The sequence below is a fragment of the Microtus pennsylvanicus genome, chromosome 4, assembly GCF_037038515.1.
Source record: "Microtus pennsylvanicus isolate mMicPen1 chromosome 4, mMicPen1.hap1, whole genome shotgun sequence".
NCBI classification, from domain to species: domain Eukaryota; kingdom Metazoa; phylum Chordata; class Mammalia; order Rodentia; family Cricetidae; genus Microtus; species Microtus pennsylvanicus.
In genome coordinates this window covers 121,832,744-121,856,118 of record NC_134582.1, presented here as the reverse complement: position 1 = coordinate 121,856,118, position 23,375 = coordinate 121,832,744, and the positions used below count along the sequence as shown (strand labels likewise).

General features: G+C 39.9%; 1 protein-coding gene across 1 annotated transcript; it reads left to right on the top strand.

Annotated features, from left to right (window-relative positions):
• The first annotated feature begins 252 nt into the window (after positions 1 to 252).
• Positions 253 to 23,203, top strand: Gdi2 (GDP dissociation inhibitor 2). Its single transcript, XM_075970314.1, has 11 exons — positions 253 to 933; positions 8,313 to 8,420; positions 10,684 to 10,783; positions 12,724 to 12,858; positions 13,999 to 14,197; positions 14,622 to 14,753; positions 18,091 to 18,190; positions 19,557 to 19,728; positions 21,845 to 21,989; positions 22,170 to 22,224; positions 22,315 to 23,203. Exons 1-11 carry the CDS (start codon positions 889 to 891, stop codon positions 22,459 to 22,461), a joined length of 1,338 nt encoding a protein of 445 aa, XP_075826429.1. The 5' UTR covers positions 253 to 888; the 3' UTR covers positions 22,462 to 23,203.
• Positions 23,204 to 23,375: the final 172 nt, after the last annotated feature.

Genomic DNA, 23,375 nt, shown 5'->3' with positions numbered 1-23,375 from the left:
ATTTGCCTTTTATGGGCACACTTTGGCAGCCTTCAGCCTGGGCTGAATCCAGTTGCTTGGTTATCACGGTATATACTTTATAACCTGCTTTGCATCTCAAGCTAGAGTGCAGACCATTATATCGGAAGGTCACTCTGGACCCAATTTTACCTATAAAATATAGATACCAGCTTAGAAGAGATTTGTTCGAACAGAACCACCCAATTTTAAAAGAGGTACCCTAAGCTCTTCCCTGCCCTGCGGGCAGGGGCTGGAGCCAAGCTGCAGAGGCAACGCGGCTGCCAACCTTCCAAGAGGATGATGCTCTCACGACTCGGCCCCTAACGCATCAGCCGGTGCACATCCCACTCCAGACCCCAAGGGCGGAGTTCGGGCTCCTGGGACTGAGGACTAGAGAGCCACACCGCGGGAGTCAGGCACGTGGTCGCCCAGCCGCAGTTTCCGCCCTGTTCCTCCCATTCAACTACAGCCCAGGCCTCGCGTGTCGCCGCCCAAACCACTGTGCCACAAGACGGGTGGAAACACCGGAAGCCAAGAAGCCAGCTTTCCGCCCTTCTCTCGCGAGAGGAGCGGAGAGGGGAAGGTGGGACGAGCAGGAAATGCACCAATGAGAGGGCAGGCCCTGAGCGACTGACGGCTCCGTCGGCCTCTCGCACGCCCCTCCCTGACTGCGGCGCTCGCTCTGCGCTCCCCGCGCTCTCCCCGCCTTCCCTCCCTCCCCGCCCGGCTCTTCTCTTCCCGTTGAGGTGGCGGCCGGCCTCGCCTCCTAGTCAGCTTCGCTTTTCCTCTCCTCGAGTCTTCCCTTTTCCCCGGGGCCCAGAGCGGCCAGACTTCTCATTTCTTTCTCTACGGTGGCCCAAAGCCCCTGCGTGCGCTCCTTCCCCCGCCATGAATGAGGAATACGATGTGATCGTGCTGGGCACTGGCCTGACGGTGAGCTGCGGTGGACGGCGGGGAGACGTGTCCGTCCGGCCTCTACCGGGCCCGGGGCAGAGGGCGGGTCCCTTCGGTGGACACTGAGCTAGCTCCGCCCGCGCCCTAACAGCCGGTGTCTGCACTCCCTTGGGGACCGTCCATCCCCCCCCCCCCAATCCGTCTTGTGTCTGGGGAGGGAGGTCATGGCTTGTTGGGATGCACTGATTTGAAGGCGCCGAGTGTTAGGAAAAACCAGGATGTGGAGCTTGGGACGGGTGTCTGGGAAGCTAGTCCATTGGGAAGTTGAGGACAGAATCGCCGGACAGCTGGAGAGAAACAGCTTCGTCCTTCTGCAGGAAGGAAGAAGAAAGGGAAAACAGCCTGTGCGCCTTCCTTCCACTTCCCTTTTGGGTGGATGACCTCTCCCGATTGGAAGCAGGCAAGCCCTGCACAGAGCGGGAGGGAGCCGCAGCTGGCGCTTGCATTTCCTAAGTGGCCAGCAGAAGTGACTGCTTAGCTAGTCAGTTGGCTGGGAAGGCCAGGCTGAAGGATATCGCTGGTCGGTAATTGTCCTAGAGTCTGGCCAACTGAAGTTTCTAGAGAAAATAATGAAACGTTTCTTAAAGAAAGAAACCCTTACGTATTCCTTTGGCGTCCTCTCATCCTCTCAGTAGAATGGGAAATGAATTGTCTATTAAGTACTTTCACCCCGGGCCCTTGCCGTGTTTCCCTTTTGTGTGGTTTATTGCGTGCTACCAGTTTCTTAGTGTTTTCCTTTAAGAAATGGATTGAGGAGGGGAGGCTAATTTCTCTGTACTACATTGCAGGCAGGTTAGAAGGTAACCGTGCAGCGTGAATGTACTGACAATATATAAATATAAGTCAGTACCTAGTGCTGTAGTATATTTATGTTTGTGGATATCTGCCTACTTTGAGTTGTTTAGATGATCTGCAAAAAACCTAGACAAATTTCTATATCTTGTGTTTTTTTTTCTTGACTTGTTTAAGAAAACAGCGGATCATTTGCCAAAAGAAATTGCAGAGAGAACCAATCATTTTGACTCACTTTGGATGTGTGTGAAATTATGACTGGGTTATTTCATGCATCCCATACAAATGCCTGAGTCATTTAATAAAAGCCACGGCTTTCAAATTTGTTGAAATGCATTGAAATCTTTTGATCAAAAATTTTTTTTAGATAAAATACTCTGAAATAACTGTTTTAGAGAAAACCTTCAAGATTTTTATATCACTTTTTTACTTTTAGGAAAAGCTTATTTTTCTCTTTATAGTAATTAGTGAAGCTTGCTAAAGAAGGTTATTTTATTTTGGACAAGGTCTCACTATGTAGCCTTGAATGCCTGGAACTCAGAGGTCTGTCTATCCCTGCCTCCTGGGTATTGGTATTAAAGGCAAGGCCAAAATGTCCTGCTCATGGGGCAGTGGTGGTGCATGCATTTAATCCAGCACTCAGGAGTCAGGGGCAGGCTGATCTCTGTAAGTTTGAGGCCAGTCTGGTCTACAGAGCCAATTACAAGACAGGCTCCATAGATACTGAGAAACCCTGTCTCGGAAAAAAAAAAACCAACCAATCAAACAAACAAAAAAGTCCTGCTTAAGACTCAATAGACATGTACCTGCCCAGGGGTAGACTGTCAAATAGGCTCCATTGCTTATCTCGAAAGTCACTTACTTATTTTGAATGATTTGATTTTATTTCTCCCCTTCCCCTCCTCCCCTTCTTTTTTTCCTAATTTCTTTTTTTTGAGGCAAGGTACTTCTGTGTAGCCTTGGCTGTCCTAGAACTCCTTATGTAGACCAGGCTGGCCATAACTCAAAGAGATCTTTCTGCCTTTCCAGTGCTGGGATTCGAAGGTATGTACCCTCACACCCAGTGACTGAAGTTTTTTGAGTGTGAATTGGGAAGATGGGTGCCAAAATGAATCACTCTACCCAGGAGAGGCCGCAGGTTCTGACTTAAATGTCTAATTGGGGTTCCAAGTAGTTTGTGGTGGATTTTGCTCTCTCACTGGTCCTGTGGCTGCCAGCATATTTTGAGAGCCAGTTATTTCCATTTTTATTGTCATTGCTAATATTTCATATTTGCCCATTAATAAGGTCAGTTGAGTATAGCTAAGTGAGTGCAGAGCTATCCTGCAAGTTCCCACCCGCCTAGTTCAGAAGCATCACTATTATCAAAGATAGCACAGTCTGTTTAACAAAATAACACCCTTTATTTACATTTTCGCTGAAATTGTGAATTTCTTGAGTAGTGGATACATAAGTAGCTAGAATTCTAAGAGTTTCTGTGTCTTATAGTTATGCTAACTTTCCTTCTCTGTAGGCCTTAAAGGTGTATACTGGGAGGTGTTCTTTTAGAATTATATCAGTGCAGGGTGGTGACTTTAGGACCATTATTGATAGAAGCAATAATAGCAGGTGAAATCTTGATTTAGGTTAAATCTTGAAGAGACTTGCAGCCAAAATTTAAAAACTCAAATTAGAAGTAACTTTGACTATCTGTGGACACAAAACGTTTGATGAATCTTTGACTTATATTTAGTGTTGAAGATTTAAGAACCTAATAAAAAGGTACCAAATGCTGTATAATATTGGTATGTCAAGGACTTTGAGTGCAGGAAACTTGTTACTTTTAAATAGTGTTGTGTTTTCAATGTCCCTTGATATTGGCATTGCTTTCTATCAGTTAAACTCAAATTAATCCACAAGTATTAAAAATAAGTTTAGTAAAGACCTTTACTTCTTTCTCTGTTAGAAATGGCAGATTCTGAGTTGTCATTTTAAAGAACTCTAGTTTGGTTACCCTGTGGTGGTGGTGGTGGTGGTTCACACCATTAATCCCAGCATGGTGTGTGTATATGTGTTGTATTTGCAGGCCACCTCTGAGTTTGAGGCCAGCCTGGTCTACAGAGTTTCAGGACAACCAGGGCTACACAGAAAATCCTTATCTTGGGGGTGGCGAAGGGGAACATATAACAAAAACAAACCCATAGGGTGTTTTTTTTTTCATAAAAAAGCCTTTCTAATGATGACAATGTAAGAAAAAATTTCTTGATAACTAGTATTTTTAAAGGACTAATTTTTGTGCTGGAACGTAACAAAGGCATTATGATATAGCAAGCCTTATAGGGATTCCAGCCCTCTTTGACTAGTCTTGGGCTGCTTCCTTTGCCTTTTGAGTTATTCCATCTCATTTTTGCCTCCCACCCCTCCTTTGTTGATTTGCTGGCAATTTCTGCATTTCTGTGCTTTGAGTGTGTAAGCAGACTTTTATCACATAATTGGCACACAACTCATATGGGCTTGGTAAGAAGTCAATGTGTTGTGCTAGAATTAGTTTATTTGAAAAGAGGAGCCAACTCTGCAGCCGTTTGTGCTTCCCAAGAGCTTTTTTGTTTTCTTCACAGTAAGCCTAGAAATTATGAATAGAAACATGTATTTTGACATTTAAACAACTTTCTAAGCATGTTTAAAAATTATTTTATATTGCAGAACATTCCCCCTACCATTTCTTTTATTAAAACATGATTATCAATTTGAGGTTTTGTACTTGATTTGAAAATCCTAAACTGTAATTTAAATTTGCTCACATTAGATTTAGTCTTGAAAAACTCTGCCATAGCTGCGAGAGTTGTGTTCCCTGCAGTAGTGGTCATAGGACCAATGTTTCAAGTGCTTTTTTTTTTTCTTAATTCCTATTATTACTAGCCTAAAACTATTTAATTTAGCTGGGCTGTGGTGGTGTACTGCCTTTAAACTCAGCTCTTGGGAGACAGAGGCAAGCAGATTTCTGTGAGTTCCAGGACAGCCAGGGCTACACAGAGAAATCGTGTCTTGACAAACCAAAAAAAGAGGATTCCAAATAAATCTTTTGAAGCTCTAATGTAATACCACAAATGGAAAATTCCACCCTGACATCATCTAGCTGGGTGGTTGTCAAGATGCAGATTCACTAAAATTACTGTATTAAGATATTTTTCAGGCTGTGTATATTCTTAGCATAAGTACAATTTATGTTCAGGTTTGGATGCCATTCCCAAGAAACCTTGCTGTGGCTTGCTTGCTTTTAATCCCAGCTTTTGGGTGGCTGAGGAGGCTGGGTGAGACAGATCTCTGAATTTGAGGCCAGCTTGGTCTATCTAGAGTGTACCAGGCCAGCCAAATAAAATCAATAAAAATTCTTATGTATGCAAATATCCTAAATTGTGAAAAAAAGCAAAGATTTGAAACATCTGTTCCCAGGCATTTCAATCAGGGATTTGCAGCTTGTATTAGCCTTAGAAGATGCAAGCACTTTGTGTTTCAGAGTTGCTTTTAAGCATGTTTACAGGTAAAGTCAGGTATTTGTCTGATTTGATGTCTGATTTTTATCTCATTTCATGTCACATTAGATTTGAAAGGCTGCTCTAGGTTACTATTTTAACTCACATGATAAGCTGCCATTATCTCCTTTTCTTAAAATATGTATTTATTATGTGTACAGTGTTCTGCCTGCATATATGCCTGTACTCCAGAGAGGGCACCATGTGTTTGCTGGGAATTAAACTCAAGACCTCTGGAGTTTGCTTAGAATGAACATTTCACAGCAAGGTGGCAGATTGTGGCAAACCAGTAAACATAATGAGATCTCCTGCTTGCAGGATTAGTCAGATTTTCAGGTAGGAAGTAATATTTTAGGCTATGCAGGCCATGTGGGCTCTGTCACAGCTATTCTGTTACTGGGAAAAATAGCCACAGGCAGTGTATATACAAGCAAGCATCATGCTATACCTGTAAGATGATTTATAAAATGAGTCTGTAAGCTAGATTTGGCCATGGACCTTAGGAGCCCCTGCTCTGTAGTAGGAGAGTAGATGAGTGATGCCTTCAGAAGACCACAGACAAGCATCTGCACTTTTGACGCGAGCACTTGGGAAGCAGAGTTTGAGCTCTTTGAGTTCCAGGGCAATCTTGTCTGCATACTGAGTTCAGGCCAACTAGGGATACAGATATACAGTGAGACACTGTGTCAAGAGACAGAAAACATGAACAAATCCTTTTGGGGGCATATGTGTGTGCACACATTTATTCGGTGCAGGTATGTGTTATGTGTGTGAGGAAGACTAGGAAAAGTGAACTATTAATAGTCCTTAAGCATTATCCACCTATTTTGAAGCTAGGGTCTCTCACTGGCCTGGAACTCACTGAGTGTATTAGCCTGGGTAACCACTGAGGCCCAATCAGGATCTGCCTGATTCTGACTCACCAGCACTGGGATTACAAGTGTGTGTCACTATGCCTGACTTCTTTTCATATGGCTTTAAGGGTTCTAACTTGCATCCCTGTTCTTGGAAGGATATGGACCACATTTTCTCCTCAGCCCATCTTTTCAACACATTTGTGTTAGACTTCAGCGGCTGACAAACAACCCAAGGGTAATTTATTTTTTCTCCTCCTTTCAGAGGCCAAGTGGCTCTAATGAGCAGAGCAGCCCACATAGTCAAAGACAGGAAGCCGAGGGAAAGAATGCTTGTACTGGTTGGCTTTCTCCTTTTCCTCCTGATTGGGATTCCCGTCTGTATGTTGCAAATATCATTGGTTAATAAAAGAACTGCTTTGGGTCTATAACAGCTTTATAGGGGAACAGAGCTAGGCGGGGGGGGGGGGGGGGGGGGGGGGGAACTAAACCGAATGCTGGGAGAAAGAAGGGCGGAGTCAGAAGCCATGTAGTCCTGCCAGAGACAGATGCCAGTTGGAATCTTGCCTTGCCGGTAAGCCACAGCAATATACAGATTACTAGAAATGGGTTCAATTAAGATGTAAAGTTAGCCAATCAAAAGTTAGGGCTAATGGACCAAGCAGTGTTTTAAATAATATAGTTTCTGTATGGTTATTTTGGTTCTGGGTTGCGGGACAAACAAGTGGCCTCCTTACTGCATTTCCCTTTTATTTCCTATGCCTGCACCATCCTTCCATGTGTAGCTGCCACATTTGGGGCAGGTCTTACTCCATAGTTATTCCCTCTCACAGACACACCTTGAGGTGTGCTTTGTCAGTATTCTAGGTGAGTCCTCTTTGTTATGTTTTTTTTTTTTTTTATTTTCGAGACAGGGTTTCTCCGTAACTTTTGGTTCCTGTCCTGGAACTAGCTCTTGTAGACCAGGCTGGCCTCGAACTCACAGAGATCCTTCTGCCTCTGCCTCTGCCTCCTGAGTGCTGGGATTAAAGGCGTGCGCCACCACCGCCTGGCTTTATGTTTTGTTTTTTGATAGAGAGTTTCTCTGTGTAGCCCTGGCTATCCTAGAACTTTCTTTCTCTGTAGACCAGGCTGACCTCAAACTCACAGGAGATCCTGCCTCTGCCTCTTGGATGCTGGGATTAAAGGCATGCACTACCACTGCCTGCCTCTGGGTGATTTTTTTTTTTTTTTTAAGTATGCATTGGTGTTTTGTCTGCATGTATGTCTGTGTGGTCGTGTTGGGTTCCTTAGAACTGGAGTTACAGACAGTTGTGAGCTGCCGTGTGGATGCTGGGAATTGAACCCTGGGTCGTTTAGAAGAGCAGCCAGTGTTCTTAACCATTGAGCCATCTCTCCAGGCCCTATAGGTGATTTTTTTTTTTTTTTTGAGAAAGGGTTTCTTTGTATAACAGCTCTGGCTGTCCTGGAACTTGCTATGGTGGACATTTTCTGCATATACTGTCAATGTTTACACTTGGACAAGTAGGGAAAGCTTTGCCGTTTTCCCGTATCTGTCTGAAAGGAAGTCTGCCATTTTCCAGGAGCATGGCCGTGTCAACAATACACACTGACTCAGGACTCACTCAGGGCTTCCTCCTTTCCCATACCCAACATGTATCAACTTTTAAGAGGTTCGTTTTTGAAAAATGTTTACCAAAGCTGAATAATCATAGTTCTTTCAAATAAGTGATTACTCATGGAACAAAGTGTCTATGTACAGCTTGTAATTGAATGGCACCAAAGATTTTTCCTTGAGCTAGAAGTGCTATCTGTCACATGCAGTGTAAAAAAGGTGCACATTTTAGATGCGCTTTTATTAAGTTAAATTTCAATGCCTCATTAAAGACCTTAATGAATGCCTGGCAGAAAAGAATAGAATGGCAGGGTGTAGTTGAAAGCCTCTGCCTTTGTTCTGTCTGACTGTGATTTGGCCTTAATATAAATGACAGCCCAGGAAAAAGCAGTGACTGATATGTCTTGTTATTGTGAAATTAATTTTCAGCTCAGAACTCCCAAGAGTTCGAGAGAATCTTTAAGCCTACTGGTTGTCATGGTGACTGAGTGTTTTAATTACTAAGAGTTTTCTTTTTAACAAAGAATATATTTTAAACATGTTGTATATATGTCTTTTCTTTTAAAAATACATGTTTACCCTTAGGAATGTATCCTGTCAGGGATAATGTCAGTGAATGGAAAGAAGGTTCTTCACATGGACCAGAACCCGTACTATGGAGGAGAAAGTGCATCAATAACACCACTGGAAGATGTAAGTCTCTGTGGTCAATGTTTCTTTACATGTCGGAATTCCTTGTGAGTCTCCACTTTAGTTCTTGGAGATGATATCAGTTTTGGCTTGTTACTATTACAGTTTGGGAGTGGGGGGGTGACACAGGATCTCTCTTTCTCTACCTAGTCCTGGCTCTCCTTGAGCTCACTATACACAACCAGTCTGGCTTCAAGCTAACAGAGCTCCACCTGCTTCCACTTTGTAGTGCTGGGATTAAGGGCATGGCTCACCATGCCTGGCAGTTTTGGTTTTTAAAATTAATAAGTCTTCAACTCTGTTATTTTTAGGAGCTTCTAGTTTGGGGGTTGTGGAAAGAATGGGAAGGTTCCCTGTGTGCCAACAGAATGCCATCTCTCACCACCTGGCCTTATTTATTGCCTCAGTCTTTTTGTTTGTTTTGAGATAGGGTTTCTTTGTGTAGCCCTGGCTGTTCTGGAACTCACTTTGTAGACCAGGCTGGCCTCCTCAGTCTCTTAAAGTCACGTATTCTTTATCCTTGTTTTCCAGACTACAAAATTGTGTTTGTGGGGTTAAAAAAATCATAGCTGTGGGCTGGAGAGATGGCTTGGTGGTTAAGAGCACTAACTGCTCTTTCAAAGGACACAAGGTCAATTCCCAGTACCCACATGGCAGTTCACAACTGTCTGTAACTCAGTTCCAGAGGATTTGATGCCCTCATACAGACATATATGCAGGCAAAAGGTGACACATGCCTTTAATCCCAGCACTCGGGAGGCAGAGGCAGGCAGATCTCTGTGAGTTTGAGGCCAGCCTGGTCTACAGAACAACCAGGGCTACATCGAAAAATCCTGTCTCAAAAAACAAACAAACAAAAAAGGAATGCAAATGAAAAAAAATATTAAAAAATCATAGTTGTAATTTCAAGCTTAATGATGCTTGCTCCACTATCCTTTTTCCTTTTGGGGGGGCGGAGGGAAGAGAGGACGAGGAGCGGCACATGATGCATGATTCATTTTATAAGTGAGTTTTTCTAAATTTATTTCTGCACCTGGAGCTTTTAAATATTTACATATATGAGGATTAACACTTTGAAATAATGTACACTTCTTCCACTAGTATTGAATCACTGCCCAATTACATTTAATACTTAAACCAAGAAATTTATTCTTGTCTTTAGGAACACAGAAGAGTTGAAAGAATGTTTTATTACAGTGTGGCAAAACCTCCCATCTGAATCCAGCAGTTAGCATCTTGTTGCATTTGATTGGAATTTTTTTGTTGTTGTTATTGTCACTATGCTTTTTATTTTTAAATTTGACAAGGTTTTGTTATGTAGCCCTAGCTGGCTTTGAACGCAAGATTCCCTGCTTCAGCTTCCAGGGTTCTAGATTATAGGTCTTCACCACTAGACCTAGCTTTCTTATGGCTTTGGAAAGCTGAAAGTAAAAAAAGACATAGTGGCACTTAACCTAAGTGTTTCACCTTCCATCTGTTAAGATGACATTTTCTACAGTATCGTAATACAGCTACATGTATGAAGAGGAGCAATATTTAGACTGTATTCAGGTTTCCAATAACTCAGAGAGTGATAGTTCTTGAGTAGGCTTGTTTTTAAAATCAGGGTTAACTAAAGGCTTAAGTAGTGTATGTGTTCTTCTCTGTCCTCTTAATCTACAATTCTCACTGCCTCTCTCCTCTCTGTTTGTCTTTGGAGAAGTACAGGCTACTAGTTTGAAATAAATTGTTGATTACTTCATACTGTATTGTGCTTGGAGGCACTCATTGGAAGTGAATGTGTGCTTAGTATTCTTTGATGATGGTAGCCATTGGTACATTGTGTGCTTATGTTCACACTTATCAAAGTGTTTACATTGTATGTACAATTTTTTATACATCAGTTATATTTCAGTAAAGCCTAAAACCTTCAAGTTAACAAGAATGAGTTTTAGCTATCTTTTCTAGATTTGAAGTATTTAACTTGTGTAACTAGAGAAGCAACATTAGGGGGAAATGAGTTTAAATGCTTCTATGATAAATGGGACTTTTCTAATTCTGGTTTATATTAGCATTCATGAGTTAAATACTGTATTTAACTACATAATATATTGAGACCTGAAAGTCTTCTATGACAGATAAATGTTTTAGCTGACTAAAATTAAAATGCTTTGTATTTTGTCTCTTGTAGTTGTGCTATACCTCAGCCTCTCAATCCAAGAATTATTGATGTTTTAGTGAAAATTTCATCTTGTTACATAATTGATATATTTTTTTCTACTTTTAGTTATACAAAAGATTTAAGTTACCAGGACAACCACCAGCATCAATGGGGAGAGGACGAGACTGGAATGTTGACTTAATTCCCAAGTTCCTTATGGCCAATGGTAAAGAACTGTAATATCATTTATGGCAGTGTCTAGAATCTGGTTTGGAAGTAGAGAATATTATCCCAGGTCTAAGGCCCTGGGCAATTTGTTAATGTTAACAGTATGTTTGGTAATATGTTCCATTAAAAGGTCTGGTGTCAAATTAAGAATGGAGAAAAGGGGATATAGTAGATAGCTCTGGAAAGAAAGTTATGATGTGGCACAGTGTGTACCAAAATTGAAGATTTTGTAATATATGTATAAATTTTGTAAAATATTATAGGCATTTCACACAAAAACATTTGTTGCAATTCTGGTGTGGTATTGTACAAACTAAAATTCTAAATATAATACCATTGTAAGTACCTGTGAGAGACCTTCTTCTTAATTTATAGGCAGTGAGCTAGAAGAACCTGAGTCATTTTTGTTTTGCTTTGTTTTTTGAGACAGGGTTTCTCTATGTAACATCTGACTCTCCTGGAACTTGCTCTGTAGACCAGGCTTGCCTCGAACTCACAGAGATCCACCTGCCTCTGCCTCCCGATTAAAGGCGTGTGTTACCACCGCCTGCCTGTGAACCTGAGTCTTAAATGGTCTTTTAAAGATTTTTCTAGTGTGCAAGCTTTTGAGAATACCTAGTCACTAATTTTTTAGAGGACTGGAATATCTTTTAAATGTTATGCTTATTGGTGAATTGGCATATTTTCTGTGAAGTTGTGTTCTTGCAGTGAATTCCTTAGAGTTCTAAAGACACAGGAGCAGCCTTGGTAATCTGTGACTTTGCTGCATGATTCTGTGGCATGTGTTTTCTGTACAAAACATTCATTGGTCTTTTCGGTTTAGTTTTTATTGGGATCTTACTATGTTTAATATGCTTATTATTTTCTTTTTACCACTAGATTATAAGAATATCAGCATTTGCTTTTAGTGATTTGTTTGTTTGTTTGTTTGTTTGTTTGTTTCGAAGCAGAGGCAGGCAGGTCGTTGTGAGTTTGAGTCCGGCCTGGTCTACAGAGTTAGTTCTAAAACAGGCTCCAAAGCTACACAGAGAAATCCTATCTCAAAAAACAACAATAACAACAAAAAACTTGTACCCTTTCAAAGAGGGCTTTCATTGTTTTCATTTTGATTTGAATTTTTATTCTATTGAACTCTTGCACTTTGTTGTTGTTTTGAAACATGGTCTTCAGTGTAGCCCAGATGACATGGAACACTGAATCAATCCTTCTTCAGCTTTCTGAGTTAGATTGGTGTGCCATGTCCAGCTGTATTAAATTCTTAGTAATGAATCTTAATATTGGGGCCAGTTAATAGAATTGTTCAATGTAATAGAATTGTTCAATGTACTTTAATATTTGCTGCGTAAGTATCTCTTCATACTTTATTTCATAATTTTTTTTTTTTTTTGGTTCTGGAGTTTGAATACAGGATTGCATACATACTAGACAAATGAATTATGTTCCCAAGCCCTGACTTGAACAAAGATGTGACTATGAGCTTTAAAAGGATTCTGGTCTGATTTGGGCCCATACCCCTCCTTTGGCTTTTAGGCAGTGATATTCCTAATTGTAGTCCTTTCTCTATCTGATGTTGATATTCTCAAATATAAGTTGACTTAGAAATTGCAATATTTGGAATTGTCTATGATGTAGAACAGTAAAGTAGCCTGAATCCATGTGCAGGAAAACAGGCCGCTTCTCACTGCTAGCACACATTTCATGGCCTTTGCAGACCCAAGCTGGTGAGCTTCATTAGCTTAGGAGTTGTAAACATTAAGCTTAAACATGTGCTTGAGGTGTGTGTTCTAGTCGCACCATTGAAAGTGTTGCTTTGGGGGCTTCTTGGTAAGAGTTGTTATACAATGTTAGGGAAAAAAATGGGTACCTTTGGTAGCAGTTTCTGCTAATTTTTATTGGTAGTAAGGTTTGTGTGACAGCTTGTATTATGTGACTTTCTAGGTCAGTTGGTGAAGATGCTGCTTTACACGGAGGTCACTCGCTATATGGATTTCAAAGTGATTGAAGGGAGCTTTGTGTATAAGGGGGGGAAAATCTACAAGGTTCCTTCCACTGAAGCAGAAGCCCTGGCATCTAGTAAGTAATTCTCATTTTATTTATCAGAATGATGAGGTTTTTATTGTGAAAAGGAGTCTCAGAAACCCATTTATCTGGTCAAAAAATAGTTATTGATTTCCAGTTATGTGCACTGGAAATTTCCAGGCACTGTTTAGGCACTTAGGCATACATTAGTTACCTTTAATGTTCTATTCTGTTTAGGAGAGGAGGGGAACTCAGCTTTATCTTACTACCAGCTGTATGTTATTATAGGAGTACCGACTAAGAAAGAGCTTGGAGTTTACATACTGCTTTCTATGTTTCTGTCTCCCTCTCTCTGTTCCTCTTTCTCTGTTTCTCTTTGTCTCTCTCTGTCTGTCTCTCTCTCTGCACACACGTTTTTTTTTAAATATTAATTTACTATTTTTAGACAAGATATGTCCCACCATTGCCAGTGAATTTCTTTTAAAGATATTTCATTCTTATTTTGTATGATGATTTGCCTGTATATATGTGTAAACCACATGCTTACCTAGTGCCCATGGAGGCCAGAAGGTGCAGGCATTACAGATGGTTGGTGAGCCACTATGGGGGTGCTTGGAACTGAACCTGAATCCTCTGCAAGAGCAGCAAGTGCTCCTAACTGCTGAACCATGTCTTTGGCCCTGCTTATAGCCGTTTTTAAAAAGTGTGTAGAGCAGCGCACTGATTGTTTAAGATTTCATCAAAGTAAATGACCTACAGTGTAGTCAGCTCCTAAAGGTAGCTGCTGATAATTCTTCCTTGGTGTCTTCTGCGTCTTTTTCCCGTTAGGTCTAAGAGTGTCATAACATTTAGAAGAGGGGAAAGGAACAGCTTTCATAATTTTGGGAACTGGCTTAGTTACAGATTGGCATTATTAGAGGAAGAATGCTGATATAGATGCTTTTGAAACAATTTTTCTTCCAAGTTTCAACTTCTCCAATTATGTACTAGTTACCTGAATTTGTGTGGTAAATTGAAGACTTTATGAATGATCTGTATTAAAGTGTTGTGCCCCTGAAAACCATGTTGACTAGATTTCATTTTACACAAATTATATTTGTCCAGTCATGACATTGATGTTTAAAGGGTCTGTTTATATTTTTACTTCTCAGTGTCCTATTGTGAGTATGTGTTATTTGAAAAAATATTTTTCAGGCTTAATGGGACTATTTGAAAAACGCCGCTTCAGGAAATTCCTAGTTTATGTTGCCAACTTTGATGAAAAAGATCCTAGAACTTTTGAGGGTGTTGATCCTAAGAAGACCTCAATGAGAGATCTGTATAAGAAGTTTGATTTGGGCCAAGATGTTATAGACTTTACTGGCCATTCTCTTGCACTGTACAGAACAGATGAGTAAGTAGGCTAATGAATCTCATTGGTGGCTGTGAAATACTTGCTAACAGTGAGGTCTGTTTTACCATGAGTGGATTTAGGCAATGTTGCAGTTCCTAGTCTATATTATAGATAATTCCAAGCGCTTCAATTTCTAGTCAACTTACATTTATTAGAGAATATCAACAACGGAGTGAGAGTGAAGATTCCAGTGAGAAACTCTTGGTTTTCAGATTTATATTTTTCTTGAAATTCTCAAATGAATCTCCAATTTTCCAGATGGAGGCTTTAGGACTTATATGCTGTTGTGTGGCCTTGTGAAAGAAGTTCTAGTTTCAAATTAGCGTTAGGGCATTTTAGAGAAATAAGAGGGTAGTGGGATTGCTTCAGAAAAAGAGTTTAAAATAAAGTACTTTTTTTCTAATTTTCTTTTACTTTTCCCCAGCTACTTGGATCAGCCATGTTGTGATACCATTAATAGAATTAAACTTTACAGTGAGTCTTTGGCAAGATATGGTAAAAGCCCATACCTTTATCCACTCTATGGCCTTGGAGAATTGCCGCAAGGATTTGCAAGGTGAGCATCTGTTTAACCCATTAGCTATAGCCCTGCTGATCCTAGACTTCATCCTGCCTACTGAAAGTGGAAAAATGTCTCTGAATAATGAGATGCTATTTGTTTTATGTTTATTATTATTATTTGGATTTTCGAGACAAGGTTTCGCTGTAGTTTTAGAGCTTGTCTGGAACTAGCTCTTGTAGACCTGGCTGGCATCGAACTCACAGAGATCCACCTGCCTTTGCTTCCCGAGTGCTGGCATATGCTGCCACCGTTCGGCTATTAATATTAGTTTGGTGTTTTTTTTTTGAGATAGTGTTTCTCTATGTAGCATTGGCTGTCCTGGAACTCGCTCTAGAGATCAGATTGGCCTCAAACTCAGAGATTCTTCTGCCTCTGCCTCCTGAGTGCTGGGGTTAAATGTGTGCATCAACACTACCTGGCTGAGATTTTTTTTTTAATTAAAATAAGATTTATGCACAGTGAAACACATAGCTTCAATAAAATGAAATGCAGTTTGAGAAGACCTGTTTTGTCACAATTCCAACCAAGATAAAAATGGTTTCTTTTCCCCACAAACTAGTCCCTTCCCCATCGAAAAATATGGTCTATGCTCATCCATTTCTGACTTCCGGGTTTGTTTTGTTTTTTTGTTTGTTTTTGTTTTTTGAGAGTGTTTCTCTGTGTAGCCTTGGTTGTCCTGGAACTCACTTTGTAGAACTTGTAGACCAGACCGAACCCAAACTCACAGAGATCTACCTGCCTTTGCCTCCCAAGTGCTGGGATAAAAGGTGTATGCCACTTTTTTTCCCTAAAGTCACAGTGTTACATGAGTATCATTCATCTCTCACTTCTTGGTGAATGTCTAGGTTTCCAGTTTGGGACTATTACAAATGAAGCTATTCTCAATAGTTTTGTGTACATCTGATATTGCTGACTGTGTGAACTGCTGTTTTTTCTAACACTTGTGCCATTTTTCTATACTCAGCAGTGAGAGTTTTACTTATTCCTTATGTCATATTTGGTACTGTTTGTTGACATTATTACATTTATTAATTGAGTGTGTGTACATGTATGTCTGCTCTTTCCTACTTAGTGAATCCTGTGACCTGAACTCAGATATCCCTTATAGCAGGTGTCTTTACCTGATGAGCCATCTCTCTGACCCTATTTATTGGCTTTTGTTGGTTTGGTTTTTTGGTGTTTGAGACGATGTCTCTCTATAGCCCTTGCCATCCTGGAGCTTGTTATGTAGACCCGGCTGGATTTGAGCTCTTAAGAGATATGCTTGCCTCTGTCTACCACCTGTATTTTTTAATTAATTAATTAATTTGTTTGTTTGTTTTGGTTTTTTGAGACAGGGTCTCTTTAGCTCTGGAGACTGTCCTGGAACTAGTTCTTGTAGACCAGGTTGGCCTTGAGCTCACTGAGATCCGCCTGCCCCTGCCTCCCCGAGTGCTGAGATTAAAAGTATGTGCCACTACCACCTGTCTCCATCTTTATTTTTAATATACTTTTCCCCCCAGCAGTGGAGATTGAGTTGAATCTATGTTTTTAACACCTAAGTGGGTAGGTTATGCCACATCATAATTTTGTCTTTTAAAATGTTTTAAGTTTAGTGGTGGTAGTGTATGCCTTTAATCCCAGCACTGGTGAGGCTGAGGCAGAGACAGGTGAGTTCAAGGCCACCTTGGTCTACAGAGCCAGTTCCAGGACAGCCAGAGCTAAACAAAGAAACCCTGTCTTTAAAAAAACCAAAACAAAACAAAACAAAATCAATACCAAAACATGGGTGTCAAACATCTTCCCTGTGGAGCAGAGGACAACTTGCTAGTCAGTTCTCTCCTTCCACCATGTGGGCTCAAGGGGTCAAACTCAGTATCAGCCTTGCCTGCAACCAGTTTTCCATGCTGAGCCTTGTACGACTTCTACAACCTCAGCCTAGCTTTTGTTTATTTGAAAATATTTTGCCTTCTTTTTGAAGGACTTTGTTGGTTGTAACCTGTTTTCATTTAGCACATTGGAAATAGCTTTCTCCATGGCAGATTTTGGCTTGAATGAGAAAGTGGCTGTTCTTTCTTTCTTTATTCTCTTCTGTCAGAGATCTGGCTTTCAGGTTTTCTTCCTGTTTGAAAACCGCGAGGGTCACTGAGACAATGGGGATGTTCTATCGGGAACTCACCAAGGCCAGCTGGCCTGGGTCTGAAAAGCCTGGGATAAATTTGGACTAGCTGAACATAGCGGACAATGAGGAAGAATGGGAACTCAAGAACAATCGCAGTGGGTTTTTGATCCTACTGCACGTACTGGCTTTGGGGGAGCCTAGGCAGTCTGGATGCTCACCTTACGAGACCTGGATAGAGGTGGGCGGTCCTTGGGCTTCCCACAGGTCAGGGAACCCTGATTGCTCTTCGAGCAGATGAGGGAGGGTGACTTGATCGGGGGAGGGGGAGGGAATGGGAGGCGGTTGTGGGGAGGAGGCAGAAATCCTTAATAAATAAATAAATTAAAAAAAAAAAAGAGCCCATCCAGAGCTTTAGGTCATTATTTATTCTGCTATTTGGTCAATTTTTCCTTTGGCTGCAGAGCACCAGTCTCTTGTGTGTTGAGTCCTTGGCATTGCACCACTCCCTCAGATAATGAGGCTCTGCTCATTTGGCTCTCTTTTGGAATGTTCTTTTTTTTGTCTTATTTTGGGTGCTGTATATTTGTCATAAATTTTATCACTTTTTCTGCCTGCTTTTTTTATCTAGCACTGGGGATTCATCCCAGGGCTTTCCTGTATGTTAGCCAAGACTTCTACTATTATATGTGTAGTTATATCTTTATTTTTATATGAAAAAAAATGAGGTATTTTACTCTTTAGTCTTCCATTAATTTCCCTTGTTCTTTACTTACTTGCTCTTTCAAGCCTCTTCTTCCACATAGAACCCCCTTCAACTTTATGCCATACATTTATGTGTATATGTATATTTTTTAATATATTACTTTATATATTATAAATATGTAGAGAAAATTTATTCATATCTAAGTCCTGTGAGAAAAATTGTGATTTGTTTTTTTAAGTCTCTATTTTGCGTAACATGATTTCCGGATTCATCTTTTTTTATATAAATGACATAATTTCATTTTTGTCTACACTCATCCATACTTTTCTCTTTATTTGGCCCCTATATGTGTTCTTTTCTGCCGCTCTCTAACCCTTTCTTTCCAATAGTTTTTCCTCATATTTTCATGTCTTTGTTTATGGCCTCGTACCTTTAATTCGTAGGTACTATAATTTATTTAGATTTAAGAAGGAAGATTTTAACAATTCAAATAATTGTGAATTATAACTGATAAAATTTTTTTTTAGGTTAAGTGCTATATATGGAGGTACCTACATGTTGAATAAACCAATTGAAGAAATCATTGTGCAAAATGGAAAAGTGATTGGTGTAAAATCTGAAGGAGAGGTAAGTAACTCTTCTTTCTGTGAATAAAATGTTTCATCTGCTAAATACTTAATGTGGTGTGGACATTGATAGTATATCCTGGGGACACACACACATAAATGGTTTTTCAAATTCTTTATAGACCCCCCATTTATTTATTTATTTGTTTATTTATTTATGGCTGACCTGGAACTTACTCTGTAGACCAGGATGGTCTTGATCTCAAGGTCCACCTGCCTCTGAGTGCTGGGATTAAAGGGCATATGCCACCACTGCCTATTTTTTTAATTAGGTCTTTTTTTAAGTTGCTGAGTTCTTCTAATTCTTGATATATTTTGGCTATTAATCCCTTATCAGATATAGTACTTGCAAATATTTCTTCTCATTATGTCATTATGTTTCCTTTTTTTACTTTTTTTTTTCAGACAAGGTTTCTCTGTAGCTTTGGTACCTTTCGTAGAACTAGCTCTTGTAGACCAGACTGGCCTTGAATGCACAGAGATCTGCTTGCCTCTGCCTCCCGAGTGCTGGGATTAAAGGCATACGTTTCCTTTTGTTTTTAGCTGCATTATGAGTTTAATACTTGCTGATACACACAAATTTTAACTTTTCATGAAATTCAGTTTGTGATTCTGTGTTAAAAAAATGTTTTAGCCCTCACTCACCTAAACTCTGTGTATATCCTACCTCTGCACCTCAGTGCTCAGATTATAGGTATGTTGCACAAGTTTTTAAGATTTTCCTTATCCCATATTTTTTTTTCCCCCAAATCACTTAAAGTATGGAGATTTACTTCTGGCTTCTTGTCTCAGTTCCTTTGGCCTCTGTATCTGTCTTTGTGCTAGTACCAGGTACCATACCATACTGACTGCTGTAGTTTTTTAGTAGAATCCTCCTGTGTTCTTTTTTCAATTGGTTTTAGTTACTAATGAATTCAGATTTAATATCCATGGGGTTGGAGAGATGGCTTAACACCGGCTTAATCCGGGTTCAATTCCTAGCACATGGCAGCTCAAAACTGTCTGTAACTCCCAATTCCAGGGGATCTTGTACCTTCACACCAATGCACATAAAAAATGTTAAATAAATTGTTTTTAAAAAAATTCAATATCCACTTTAGGATTGATTTAAAGAGCTTAACCTTCTAATACATGAATGTGGGACATACGCCATGTTTTGATTTCTTCTTTATAATATTCCTTTAAGGGCTGGAGAGATGGCTCAGAGGTTAAGAGCACTGACTGTTCTTCCAAATGTCCTGAGTTCAATTCCCAGCAACAACCATCTATAATGAGATCTAGTGCCCTCTTCTGCACATGCAGGCAAAACTCTGTTTACATAATAAATAAATCTTTAAAAAAATATTCCTTTAAATGGTTTGTTACAGATTGCTCGCTGTAAGCAGCTCATCTGCGACCCCAGCTACGTAAAAGATCGGGTTGAAAAAGTGGGCCAGGTAATCAGAGTGATTTGTATCCTTAGCCACCCTATCAAGAACACCAATGATGCCAATTCCTGCCAGATCATCATTCCACAGAACCAAGTCAACCGCAAGTCAGGTGAGTTTTGGAAAACAGCCAGTGAGGGTAGAATTGTGAGATTTCTTAGTGTTTTCACTGATATTCCTGGCTTTACTCCTTACTTTAGTAGAGACTTTAGTTTGTTATTGGAAGCAGACCTGGGAAGCCGAATGTGGTCCTTCTAGCAGCAGTGCACTGAAATGTCAGCCTGGTACCTATTGCCTTGAATCTTGGCTTTACGGCTAGAATGAACATACTACATAGATGGACTCTTTCAAGCTTCCAGCCTTCATTTATTCAACTCACATCACTGTGTTTGAGCTGATTCTATATCGTGGTTCTAATGATTGTGTTTGTTTTAGCAATGTGCTAGAAACTGTTTATTTCTGTGATTCAAGTCAGGACTTGGTCTAAAATTGCAATTCAAATTTTGATATAACCAGTGATTTTTCAACTGTTTTATTTTTAGCTAGAAGCCCCACATCTCAGGTTTCACTGAGTTTTCAGTATTATGATTTTTTCCCCCTTTCCCATAAGAAAACCACACCACAGAATATTTTCACTAGAAAAAGATACACATTTTTTAAAGTGATTCTGAAGCAGATACTTAGACCCAGGAAGAACTTAAAAATTCCAAAAATTATTTCTACATTTAAAATTATACTTAGAATAGAGGTTAGATGTGGTAATCTGTATCAATTTTCCAATAAGTAAATGAGGAAATCTGTACTTAATTTTTTTTAAATATTTTTATTTATTATGTATATAGGTTTCTTCCTTCATGTATCCTGCAGTACAGAAGAGGACACCAGATCTTATTACAGATGGTTGTGAGCCACCACATGGTTGCTGGGAATTGAACTCAGGACCTCTGGAAGAGCAGCCAGTGCTCTATTCCTCTGAGCCATCTCTCCAGCCACCGGAAATTTGTACTTAAAAGCCTCATAACTATTCAAAACCTTTCCAAATACAGAGTGTAGAGCAGCAGAAAATCTCTTGTTTTTCATGTTATATTTTTTTGAGACAGTCTGGCCTTGAACTCACCATATATGCTTCCACATCCAGCTAATAAGATTTTTTAGATTTGGTCTTGGCCAAATCTAAAATTTGGTCTAGTGCAGAGTTTATCTCCAGGTTTAGTAGTTCACGGTCACATAGATCATCACTCTCTTAGTTTCAGCGAGCTTTTCCATGGGGAAACTGCCCTGTCAAAGGAAAGATTTTGGCTCATGCTGTCAATGTAGTCAGTTTACTCAGTTGTGTTGAAGGCAGAGTATTATGACAGTGGGAGTATGTGGCAGCGAAATCTGCTTAGGTCATGCAAACTAGGGCAGCAAAGACAGCAAGTATAAAAGGGTCTTGGGTACAAGTTTATACCCTTTCATAGACATGCTAGAGAGGTTCTGAATTTAGGGTTTGTGGGGAGTCTAACAACCCTCTCACAGGGATATCAGATATCCTGCATATTATATATTGACATTATGATTCCTAACTAGCAAAATTACAGCTATGAAGTAGCAATGAAAATAATTTTATGGCTGGGCAGTGGTATGCATGCCTTTAATCCCAGAATTCTGTAGGCAGAGGCATTCAGATCTCTGAGTTCACGGCCAGCCTTGTCTACAAAACAAGTTCCAGGACAGCCAGGACTGTTAGAAAAAAAAAAAACCTGTCTCAGAACCCCAAATAAACCAACAAGAAAAAAATCCAAAAAATAGTAATAAAATAATAATTTTATGGCTAGGAGTCACAATATTAGGAACTGTATTAAAGGGTTGCAGCATTAGGAAAGCTGAAAAGCACTGTGCTAGATAGATCCTATTTCCTAACAGCCCATTCATTATTCAGCTCTGAACTCATCAATGGATTGATGAAATTGGCACTCACCAACCCATTCATCTGTCAAAAACACCATCAGCAGAGGACCAATCCTTCAATGTATGAATCGATTTTAGATCCAGATTATGTGGTTAAGAGAAATTTCAGTTAGTAAATATTTGTACCAAGACTTAGTTTATTTCTGTTTATAATAAGTTTAGACAAGAGCCTGTTTGAAGTAATTTTAATTTATAACAAAGTGAAACCATGTGATACTTGAGTGTACTTTTGCCCAAAGTTTACAAACACCAGAGTGTGTGTTATTTTTTGCTTTTAGATATCTATGTTTGTATGATCTCCTTTGCACACAATGTGGCAGCACAGGGCAAATATATTGCCATTGTAAGTACAACTGTGGAGACCAAGGAACCAGAGAAAGAAATCAGACCAGCTTTGGAGCTCTTGGAACCAATTGAACAGAAGTGAGTATTGTGTTCATTGTCAACTAAAACTGAAGTGTTGGTGTCTGCTTCATGGTCAGGTAATTCTGGGAACAAGACAGGCCAGCCATTGGCTGCTATGAATCCCTAGAATGCCTTGCCCTTATCAGTCTTATGCTTTCAAAGCAAAGCAGTGATGTTGGTCTGTTTCTCCCCATATAGATTTGTCAGCATCAGTGACCTCTTTGTACCTAAAGATTTGGGATCAGAGAGCCAGGTGAGTGTGATGATCTGAAAAAGATGTTACCAGTTTTTATTGGGGAGCATCCCTAAATAGTCTGAAGTCTTCTATAATTCTTAATTCCAGATCTTTATTTCCCGTGCATATGATGCTACCACTCACTTTGAGACAACCTGTGATGACATTAAAGATATCTATAAGAGAATGACAGGATCTGAGTTTGACTTTGAAGAAATGAAGCGCAAGAAGAATGACATTTATGGAGAAGACTAACAGCAGTACATATTATGTAATTAGGACAAACAAAATTTGGCAAATAATGTGTATTGTATGAAATCAACATTGTAAGCCCTGCTTTTATGATCAAAATGGAGATTGAAGAGTGCTATACCAGTGAATACTTCTCCCCTTCACTTTTCTAATATCATGTATTAACTTGTTTTCATGGAATGGCTAGTCAGAATTGGTTGGTTCTGTTCAGTTTAACCAGACTGGCTTTTTTTCTAGTGAAGGAGCTGATCTAAACAAATATTGATACTGATAGAGAACTTGATACAGTACTTGTATCTTTTAATCAGTGTAGCCTTTGCAATTGTGTGCCTCTGCTCAAGAGCTGGATCTATACATTTTGTGCCATCCTGATATTGGAAGTCTAATTGAATATCCTTTGGTTTGGGAAAACATTGTTTTCTCTACTTTGTATTAAAGCAGGGCCCAAATAGTTGACCCACATGTTTTATGTGGGCATAAACTTCTAACCAAACTTCAGACTTAGCGAGTTGTTTGGAGGAAGCTAGTATGTGGTATTTTAACCTACTACAATTGCTGAGAAGGGGAAAGGAATCTTACGGTAAGCAGGTAAAATATAGAAGCACCTTTTATCCCAGGTATGGCTTCTTCAATGGACCAAGCTGCAATGCAGTATTGATTTGACAGAGCCTTGATTTCAATGATGTCTGTCTCAAAATGGCTCCAAATGATTTCTGTACTGCAAAATAAAGCCAAACTCTGGAAACCACTGTCCTCCATATTGTCTGTGTCCTGCTTGTAAACAACACAAGTGTTGTGCACTGCCTTCAGGAGAGCTGAGGGTATTACTACTATTACCTCATAGGTTTGGATGGGAGCCATTTCCTGGCTTCATTATGACTAGTTACATTTTATTCTTAATGTAGTACCAGGCTCAT